Source organism: Rhagoletis zephyria, unplaced genomic scaffold (genome assembly GCF_001687245.7).
Source record: "Rhagoletis zephyria isolate East Lansing unplaced genomic scaffold, Rhagoletis_zephyria_1.1 Rzeph_scaffold_00424, whole genome shotgun sequence".
In the NCBI taxonomy this organism is placed as follows: domain Eukaryota; kingdom Metazoa; phylum Arthropoda; class Insecta; order Diptera; family Tephritidae; genus Rhagoletis; species Rhagoletis zephyria.
In genome coordinates, this window is record NW_016157508.1 from 233,782 (window position 1) to 245,426 (window position 11,645).

General features: G+C 34.2%; 1 protein-coding gene across 1 annotated transcript; it reads right to left on the reverse strand.

The window, feature by feature from the left end:
* Nucleotides 1-9,267: 9,267 nt before the first annotated feature.
* On the reverse strand, nt 9,268-10,251 carry LOC108359628 (uncharacterized). Its single transcript, XM_017611561.1, has one exon. It carries the CDS (start codon nt 10,249-10,251, stop codon nt 9,268-9,270), a length of 984 nt encoding a protein of 327 aa, XP_017467050.1.
* Between the last annotated feature and the right edge of the window lie 1,394 nt (nt 10,252-11,645).

The window sequence follows — 11,645 nt, forward strand, 5'->3', positions numbered from 1 at the left end:
TAAAAGTAATCGATGAAATACACTGCAAGTAGTCGGTCGGTAATTGACGGTGTTTATCAGGTAGCTACCGATTCAGCAGTCCTGTAGTCACTCCCCCGTACTGCAGGGTATGTACAACTCATCATACATACATAATCATGCACATATTCAAGTACAACAAGAACTATTTCATTCATAAACGCATGCGCGTATTTCTCAAGGCGAAATAAATTCATTCATAACAACCGCAGCACATCTCCCCGCAAATTCATCACCTACAAGCGCAACTTTTTCAGTCCGACACAAAAATTCTAAAATCTAAAATTTAAGAAATCTTGTTGCCGCCAGGGGGTGAAGAGGAATAAATTTATTTCGCTTTGCGAATAACCGTGCTATGAAATGCCGCACAACTGGAGAATTTCAAGAACGGATATAACACTTTCCTAAGGTTATTTAAAGCGGCAAATGACCACCAAACCTTAATCTTAGCAGACAAATGTGCCAATGAAAATCGTAAACGTGAATTGTTGGTAAAAATGTTGGACCAAAAAGTTTCAATAAAATATATAAAAATTTTGGGCGGGACGAAGTTCGCCGGGTCTGCTAGTTCCAATATACATATCAATGTACTTACCGTATCTACAATTCACGCGATAAATATATTTCTCAGCTTTTATCATAAGAGGAAAAAGTGAATATTTTTAACTGACAGCGCAGCCTGCTACAATTCTTATTATTAAAATTGCTATTATTTGGATTACAGTTATGTTTAAGCTTGAAGTCACAATAGCACAGTATTTTGGAGCTAAGTGTTATTATGGTGATGCCACAGATGGCGTGCTTTAATGGCTTCGTTCATGTACGAATTGTGTGGTTTATATTGCAGAATTAAGTGAGATTTCGTGAATGATTTCATCATAAATATTTAACAGTTGTCAATACTAATCAAAAGTTTTGACAAAATGTTATTTGTAACTTTTTATTTCTATAGTTAAATATTTAAGCGTTTTCTGATATTATTTTAGACATAATAATCTATCTAGTTATCGTTCTATGTAAATATATGTATATCTTTCGATGTTGTATAAATTCCGACAACATAGCTATAGTTCACAATTTATCACGTTCTGGAGTAAAATATCACACAGTGGAATAGCCCATATCATATTTTATTACTTTATTTAATTTAGTTTTTTATTTTATATATTATTTTGTATTATTTTATTTTACTAGTTTACTTAATTTAATTTGATTATTTTATTTTATTAGTTGATTTTATTTAATTTTACCTGATTATATTTTATTTGTTTTTTAATATCATAAAAATGGGCAGTTCATAGTTATAAACACGGAAGAAAAACAATCATAATTTTTAAAATTTTAACCAAAAAATCAACAAGTTATATTCGATATATTTTCTACTGGAATTTATAATGATTTTTTTATTTTTGGAGTTCAACCAATAAAGATTTAATAATTAATACTTGAGCTTTATTTCTCCCCTCAAAAGAAATTATTATTAAACGATTTATTTTTTTTGATAAAAAATAGTGATTATTTTATGATTTTTATTTTTTCGCTCAAAGATAAAAATTATTGAGTTTTATTTTTTCGCTTAAGAGTAATGATTATTCAAAAAACTCAAAATGTCCTTTTCTGAGGTAGCGACACTTTAATAAAAGGAATAAGTCCCGAAATTTCTAATAATAATTACCTATTCCAAATTATTATTTTTAAGCGAAAAAAAAATAAAGTAATGATTAAATGCTTATTTGGTTTTATAAATCCGTATTTTGGTACGAATGGATGAAAGGCTTGATGCCAGGAGTTCCCAGTCAGAAACTCTCATCTTTGGCACAAATGTAGAATTATATTCTTTTTTAATTAATTTAATTTTAATTTTTTTTAATATTTACATACATACTGACATATACATATATACACGAATATGATGGAATATTAGCATTCTCTGATTTGACTTTTTTGTTTTTTGCATTTCTTAAGCGTATATACTCACATACAAAGCTGCAATAAGGCGGTCAATTTTCCGTTAAGGACTAGTACTTCACTGGTTAAAATTCAACTTGTCAGAATACAACATTTGCTTGCGTCGAAAATGTCAGCCTTCGCACAGTTTGGCAGTGACAGGACGGTGTTGTCTTGCAATTCAATAAAACAATTTAAAGAACACCACCATGTAAATGTCCCAATCGCTTAGTCTGGCCTTGATACAAAGTGAACATTTGAGCACACATTCACATGCGTGGCTGTAGCTCAGTGCGCAGAGATGCTTGCCACTATTTGTTAGCTTTCAGGAGGGCCCGAGTTCAAATGCCTTCAGAAGCTACATGGTTATAAACTGATACATTTTTTTTTTTTTGTGTTTCCGAATTATGAATAAGCATCTTCGAAGTGCAGAACGCAATCTTACTCCAACGAAAAAAATCTCCAAAATTGGACTAGTTCAGGACTATCTTACGGTCACTGTTGATTGGACCGGTCTTTTTCCAACGACACGCCAATGTTAAAAATGGCAGTTGAAGCAGAGAACTTAGATAGATAGAGAAGGTGCAAATTTTTGGAACGTAAAATTGTTTGGCTGAAAAATAAATCCATGGAATATCACCACATTGCGATTAACATTTGAACACAAGTTAACAGCAAAAAACGTTAATATTCTGTTATGATAATTTTATGTTATGTTGCAAGTGCCTGGCTGTGTTGCTAGGTTGCTGGTGAATGCAGAAACATATTCATGTATATGTTTTTATAAAATTAAATAAATTAAAAGTTAAATTATATGAATTGTACTTTTATATCAGTTAGCATTTCGGATCTTCATATATGCATGACCATTTGTTAAATATAANAATGAGTTGCATGGTCATTTTCCACTGCAATACTCATATTATATGTAATTAATGGGGCATATTCATAGTCAAAATAAAGTCGACACTAAAGTTAGTTACAGATTTTTGACTTAATTTTCAATAGAATATCTGTAAAAAGCTGCAACTATGTAAGTTTAGAGTCGACTTTATTTCTTACGCATGCGCATACGGATGTATGTATGTACTTACAAATGCGCTACATATGTATGTAAAATGGACATACTCCAAAATCATATATGAATTGATAACGTTCCTCTCTATGTACTTATGTGTACATACATACCTAAACAACCTCGCAAATCATTTATTGATAACGTTCTTACAGATGCACATACTATAACATACATATAAAAACATCCTTCTTATTTGAGGTTCACAAACTTTAACTTCAGAGTCGTCTTTATTTCGTCTACGAATATGCCCCAATAGTTTTGCAGTCAAATGAAAATGCATTTCCCACGCATATGTATGTAAATACATACTCCATTAATTGATAACATAAATACATACATGCATACATGCATATATAGATAAGCACATATGTACATACATACACACGTATGTGCATATTTCTGCCAAATACTACGCACATGCATAGATATGTACAACTCAGCATACATACATAATCACGCACATATTCAAGTACAACAAGAACTATTTCATTCATAAACGCATGCGCGTATTTCTCAAGGCCAAATAAATTCATTCATAACAACCGCAGCTCATCTCCCCGCAAATTCATCACCTACAAGCGCAACTTTTTCAGTCCGACACAAAAATTCTAAAATCTAAAATGTAAGAAATCTCGGCCAGCAAAGTGAAAAGTGGCAACTATTTCTCTATTTCCAGTAAAATTAGTTATCTCGAATTTTGGTAATTTTTGGCAAAACAATCTATTTCTCTGTTCCACAACAATATTTCAGTCATTAACTAGTATTTTAGGGTGTAATTTTAATTAACATTAAATAAAGTGAACGTTTTCTGCAGGAAAATACATTTTTTTTTTTAATAAAATCAAAACTCCTAAATTCACAAACATATGTGGTTTTTTCGGAAGTTCACAAATGTAACGTGGCAACTTTGCTCGTTTGCACATTTTTCGGTCCGAAATTGTAAAATTTTTGTCCATGACGCGCCACGATTTTTGTACAGGTGGGTCAATGTGCCTTGAACACTATTTGTATAATTGCAAAAAAATTATTCTATTAATTTTTGAATCTGCGCGCCTAACGGAATTGATCGTGCCCAACTATAATTATCTAACATCTGCAAGACTATTTCTTGTTAATGCTATTCGCACCTGGAACTCGATTCCATCTCATATTCGTAATAGTTTGAACATAAGCAACTTTAAGAGTGTTTTGTATTCTTATTTTCGTTAAAATGCTATTTCATATCCAAAGTTATACCTTTCCTCTGAGGCTCGCTATCTAGTTAGGTATAGGGTAATCAATACATTATTCTTAAGTTTTTCCTTATGCTCCACCTGTGATTCTCTATAGAGTTTTGTAAGTTTTTGTTGTTCCTGTTTTTGACTTATATATATTAGTTAATTTTAAACATTAACATATTGTAATTCTTTATTATAAGTTACAGTTGTACTATAAAAGATCATTGGGATCTTATTGTATTATAATAAATGAAATGAAATGAAAAATATTAAAAATTTCTAACTTCAAAGTGTTTATAAAAATATATTTACATATATCCACGGATGATTTTTAATTTTTTTTCACCCGTAAGCAAATCTTCAGTACCATAAAAAGATTCAACCACATCAAAGTACAAGATATGCTATGTTCAAGCTAGTGCTAGTGCACTGTATATGTCCATATGTATGTCTGCATGTATGCGTGTAAATATGTCAACTCAAATTTGATTTTAACCCATTTTAGCGGACATAGTTTTTTTCATTCCAGCCGTTAATATAACATGAATTGTTTAGTTAATTTTCATGAAAGTTACACGTATCGTCGAGAACATGTTTACATGCAGAATTTTAAATGAAATATTATTCTCCATATAAATGTACGAGTATGGCTTTATTAAATGTTAACTTATGCGAAAACCTAAATATTTCGTAACCTAGGGTTAATATTGATGGCGTCGTGGCAATTCGCAGAAATTTAATAATTTGTCTGTCTATGGAGGACAGCGAGGGGAAGACGAAAGCAGATCAATCGTACATACATATGTATGCACATATTTACATTTATTAATGCATACATATTTATGCGTTTGTCTTTTTGGATGAATGAAGAATTTCATATTTGTAGTGATTTAGAGATGCAATTTGAATAATGTACTGTGGCGCGTATGCTAGGGCTCAAGTTTTGGTGCCGTTGTCTGTCAATCGGCCCAGTATATTTTTTTTTTTTTTTTTAATTGTCATATTCATATTCCATTTTAAATTTTACTATTAGCTTTGTTTAAAATAATATATGTAAATGGATATGTAGGTACAAACGCATGTATAATTGCACATAATCGCTCAGATTTGCCAAAAGTTACTGAAAACTTTATTGTAAATGTTTTCACTAAAATATTAGTTATTGGAATTAAAATTTTATGCGAATCCAATTTTTATTCCCATTTTTAGGAAAGCGCAAGTATGTATATATTCATACCACCAAAATTATATCACAAGTATTTGTATTTTGATATTTGTATGAAAAGCTTTTATTTAGTAAATCTGTCCGTTCTTGTACCTTAACTGTACCCAGTTTTAATTATGTAACCTCCACAAGACTGTTTTTTGTCAACACCGTACGTATCTGGAATTCTATTCCGGCTACTATTAGGAACACTCTGAACCAAAACAACTATAGGCGACTTCTTTATAGTTACTTCTCTGATAATAAAATTTAAATTTGGCATATAATTATTATTATAATTTTGTTACTTTTTTTTTGTTTAACTGACTATCTATAATAAATGTAAGCTACTTCTCCATTAACTTTGTAACGTTACTATTTATTTATTTATTTACTTATTTTTCCCTCTATACTTTTAATTTATATATACATACTTGTAATGAGGGAATCATATAGACGTTATTGTATTCGTATGTCCTTTGTTTGTAATAATTATTGTTTGTTGTACTATAAAAGATAAGACATCTTATTGTACTAATTATAATCATTGAAATGAATAAATGAAATGAAATGAAGTAGGTAATTTTAAACACACATATGTATGTATGTACATTAGGGTGGTCCAAAAACAGTAAAGTCGGAATTGTACTGCTCTCACCCCTAGATTGTTCTATATCGAAAAAAAGTATACCAGTATTTTTTTATTTTGAAATCAAATAATATTCAGAGCTCCCTCAATTCGCTCAAAGTTTGTATTTTTATATGGGAAAGAACTTTTCGTAGAAATGGTATAGAATTTTGGAAAATCAATATTTTTCGATCGGAAAACTCTGGTTCTCTTCAGAAGACTTTCAATAATAATACGCAATTGTTTATTTAACCATTTTTTAATACTAACGATTTTTTGTTGGTTTTTGTGGGTTTTTGGCGGGTCTATAAATTATAGTTGCAATGAAAAAATGGTTAAATAAACAACTGGGTATTATTATTGGGAATCTCCTACAGATAAACAGAGTTTTCCGATAGAAAAATACTGATTTTTAACCATTCTATACCATTTCTACGAAAAGTTATTTTTTCCCATATAAAAAACAAAAAAAACTTTACGGGTATTTTTTTTTTTGGTATAGAACAATCCTAGGAGGAGAGAGCATATGTATGCATGTACATATGTGTGTAAACTTTATGCCAAACTATCATTATTTTAAATTGTATTTGCATCTTCATAAAAGGAGAACAAGATAAAAAATTCAACAAAAACTACAAACTAATGAAAATTATGTGAAGATTTACCATATTTTCGTTTATTTGCTTGCAAAGAACATCACATTTCATGTTGCTCAACATTGTATTATGTTATCAACATTCAATTCAACAGAATTTCTACATTCCGACTTGAACTTTTCTAACGCTGTTAATTTTTCGTCCGCGAATAGTTTCCACTTTCAGTTTGCACCTTCTCTATCTCTATAGATCAGAGAATGTTATACCATGTTCTGACCGACAACAAAAACATTTTGAAAACGAGTTTTGGAATTGTGGGCTGAAGGCTGTTCACACCGGCTGTTAGATTTTTCGTTGACATTTCTTACATCCTCTCTTTGCAGTTTTGCTACACAAAAACAAAACCAAAATGCTTTTCCCAAATTTTCTTTTCATTAGCAACCTCTTACTTTCATTCTTATTTTACTTTGGCCAGCCAATTAACAATAAATACGAAATAGCGTATTAAAGATGATAAAATATGACTTCCACTTCGATAAATAATCGAAAAATACTAGTGAAGATACCGATTGGAACGAGTGGAAGGTGAGTTTTCAAGTAGTTTTCAGCGAAAACTGGTTTTCGTGACAGATTTTACATGGACGAAAACACATGTTTTAGGTCGAAAACTAGTTTTAGCAACGAAAACATGTTTTCGATGTCGGTCGGAACATGGTATTAATGGTATTACCTCTGTAACTTTGCAACACTGTAAATTCTTTCGAATAATGACTATTGGATATTTTGATTTATATAATATACGATAAAAACTTTAGCTCTGATCCAATACTTTTCGTGAAAAATCCTTTAAACCTGTCAAACAGCAAAATTACTCTCTGAAGTGAGAGTAAAAAGTGAGTAGCAACAAAAAGTACGGGAACAAAAAAACCATTTTTCCTGTAACCAGTGATTGCTTGACACTTTTCATGATTTTACCAGAAGAAAAAGTTCGGGTAAAATCTTGCAACTTCATTCTCTACACAACTCTCCAAAAGTCGCTCTCATTTACAGGATTTTGGAGTACGGGAACATTTTTCTTGCAACTTCCTGCAAGTTCGTGTACAATCCTGTAAGTTCATGGAGTACTAGATCAGAGCTTTTATTTAACAAACATTTTATTTTTCGCTCGCGGTAGACCTTCCGGTGGGAATGCCCATATGTGTATATACACATGTGCACATTTAAATAAATTGAAGTGTATGAACATAAGTGTTTTTTTTGAGGAAATAATATAGGTTTTGAGCTTATGGTCCCTTGAAGTGGCCACAATGTAAAATATCAAGTGGACACGATGCCAACAATATCGATATTTTGTTGATTTCAATGATTTTTGGTTAGGTCTCCGGATATCAGATACTAATGAAATGCAACATAAGCCAAAAAAAATAATAAAATGTGTCCGATTTTCTCTTTCATGCCCAGTTTTTATTTTATAAAAATGATGTTTCCATTTCCCATTTCTATAAACACAAGTTGCGCTCAACTTTCAAAAGTAATAAATTAAAAAAAAAAGAGTTGTACGGCCATGCTCCCATTTTCACTTGCTTTTGCGATTGGCGATTTCGAAAAAATAGTACGTTTTTATTTTTGGGTGCTCCTGAATTCCAACTTTTTTTTTATCGATAAGTTCCATTTTCCACTTCGTTTCCAGGATTATTAAAAGCCATCCCTAGAAGGTGTGCAACAATTATCGCACACGTATCGTCCGCACTAAGGCATTCAATCTCGAAGCATTTTAAGCATTCCGGGATTCCGGGAGGCAAAAATTCAAATCCTGGGATCCCGAGATTTTTCGGGATTTCGACTTCATCACAATTTTTTTCATTTTACAGTAGCACACAGATTCATTGTCACCGAACTGGGTCTTATTTAGGGGAGCATAATGCCTCTTAATATAAAGAGTTTGCAATGCAATGTTAAAATATTTTTATAGTATTCTAAAATATCTATATTACTTGTTAAAAACATTTACTCATATTTGCAGAAATCCTTTTCGAAAAAACACCACCAAAGTAAAATGAAGAACAACTCTGTCACCTGGTTGTATTTTCAATTGATTCCAGATTTTTCGTTATTACACAGTTCTTGCACAAAATTTTTGAACAAGTACAGTTTACTGAGAATCCAAAATTTCGTGTGCTGTATTTCTCGTGTTTCATGTCAAATGAACAATTTTTTTCGTTTTCAACATCTCTTTCATTCTGTAAATGAATCAGTTAAAATCTCGGGATCCCGGAGCTGTAATCCCGGGATTTTGGGACATGGAGTGTGTCCGCGATCCTAAAATCCCGGGATTCTATATCCCGGGATTCAATGCCCTAGTCCGCACCAAATCGTAAATCTTCGCTGCTTCGATAAATTTTCGTTGCCCAAAAATGAGATGTGTATAATGAACAGTAAATATAACCAATAAAATCTACATAAAAAGTTAATTTTAGGACGCTAAAAATATCAATAATATAATGGACATTTTTATTATTATTATTATGGGCCATATGCACCACGACCTCTAAAGTGGTCTATTGTGCGTGGCCCCCGGCCTATATGGGAAGGCTCTTAATGTAGCCTAGCACCTCCAAGGGCGTTTTGTTCCAAATTTCAAATGGATTAAGGGTAGCGCCACCAAAGTGGGCTAGTCTGCGCCTAGCGAGAGCATCACATTCACAGAGAATGTGTTCTGGCGTTTCTTCGTCCAGCTCACAGAAGCGACAGACGCTTGTTTCTGAAAGATTGATTTTACTGAGGTGGTAGCGAAGAGAACAGTGTCCCGTGTAGTACCCAGTGAGAGTTTTGAGGTCCTTTCTGCCTAAATTGATTAGCTTCTTTGAAACTTCGTTTGAAGGACAGATAAATCGTTTGGCTTGTCTTTGCCCTGGACATTCCATCCAATGCCTGTTGAACATTTTGTCTACCCAGTTATTTATGGTCCCCTTTATATGTGCTTTGGTGAGCCCACAAAAGGGTTCCGGACCATAAAATACTGCGGCAGCTCCCTGTTTCGCTAGGCAGTCAGCCTCCTCATTGCCATCATGTCCCTCATGCCCTGGTACCCATCCTAATAAGACTGTATTCTTGTCACCAAGAGCATTTAGGACATTGCGGCAATCATGTACTAGCTGAGAACTTATTTTGTGGGACTTCAGGGCCAGTAGGGCTGCCTGACTGTCCGACATAATGCAGATATATTTCGATGACGTTCCCCTTCTGAGACATTCTCTGCCACAAATTTCTATTGCATGAATCTCCGCCTGAAAGATGGTGGGGTAGCTACCCATTGGTATCATTTTTTTAAAGTTCGGCCCAAAAATGCCAGCCCCCGTTCTACCATTTTCAAGCTTAGATCCATCAGTATACCAAACCTCCCCATTAGGTTTGGTGTATGGGTTCCCTGTATTCCAGAGAGCTCGATCTGCAATGTGTACCTCAAATTTCCTAGAGATTTCTAGTTTTGGAACCATTGCATCGCGCATTTGTAGTATGGGGTCATTAGCGAATTTCATTAGGACCTTCATGTGACCCGTCATATCTCCGATTTTCAGGTCGGAGGTGTTCAGGATTCTCAGTGCCGCTGTGGTAGCCTCCCTTTCTATTAAAATAGGAAAGGGAGGTATTCCAACCAGGGCGCTGAGTGCATCGGCCGGGCAGGTCCTCATAGCTCCTGTTATGCCAATGCAGACTATTCTGTGCAATTTACTTAGCTTAGTGCTTGCACCTCTTTGTGTAGCCTTAGTCCACCATGCTAAGGAAGCATAGGTTACTATTGGCTTAACGACAGTGTTGAATGACCAGTAGGTCATTTTGGGGGTAAGGCCCCATGTTTTACCAAAAAGTCGTGAACAGGCAAAGAAGGCCTTCATCGCCTTGTTGATAACAGTGTCCAAATGTGCATTCCAGTTAAGTGATTTATCAAGAGTTACTCCCAGATATTTAGCTTCACTGGAAAATTCTATTTCTGTGCCGCTCAAAGTGAGTTTAGTAGTAGATAATTTCCTCCTTCGAGTGAATGGAACAATAATAGTCTTTGTAGGATTGATGGTTAGGCCTTTATCCTCACACCATTTGTGTGTGATACGTAGGGCTTGTTGCATGCGGTTGGTGATAGTTTCGTCATGAAGCCCTGTTATGCAGATTACCAGATCATCTGCGTAGCCTTGCGTATTAAAGCCTTGGCTGTTCAGTGTGAAAAGGAGTTCGTCTACAACCATAGTCCACAAAAGAGGAGAGAGTACACCCCCCTGAGGGCATCCTCTTGTGGCTGTTATCGATTCTATCGTGCCTCCTAATTCCAACCTGATGTTTCGTGTTCTTAACATTGATAACACCCATTGATTTATGATTGGGCTTACACCCTTTCTTAACAAGGCATCTTTTATTGCCTTATATGATGTGTTATCAAAAGCCCCTGAAATATCAATAAAGGCGCAAAGGGCTATATTTTTTGACTCCAGAGCCTTCTCAATTTTTGAAGTAAGGCTATGAATGGCAGTCTCAGTGGATTTTCCTGGTTGATAGGCAAATTGGTTCTTATTCAGAGGTCGTTCCCTTAGGTTGACTTCTCTGATGTACTGATCCAGTATTTTCTCCATGCCTTTTAGAAGAAAGGAACTGAGGCTAATTGGTCGGTAGGATGACGGTAATTGTTCCGGCTTACCCATTTTGGGTAGAAACACGACCTTAACCTCAGACCATATGCTGGGAATGTGACCCAACAAGAGCGAAGCTCTATAGAGTTTAGAAAGGACCGGCGCTATGTGTCTAATTCCATGCTGCAGGAGACATGGATAGATTCCATCCGGTCCTGGTGATTTGTATGGGCTGAATGTTGATAAAGCCCATTGCACCCGCTCGACAGTGGTCAGCTTCGTAGCAAGGCTTTGTTCTCTTCCAGAGGTGGATGTTGGAGCACCCAATTCTGGTC

Bases quoted from the DNA above. Each gene is read 5' to 3' on its own strand.
- LOC108359628 (XM_017611561.1), bottom strand. From the start codon at position 10,251: ATGACGGGTCACATGAAGGTCCTAATGAAATTCGCTAATGACCCCATA.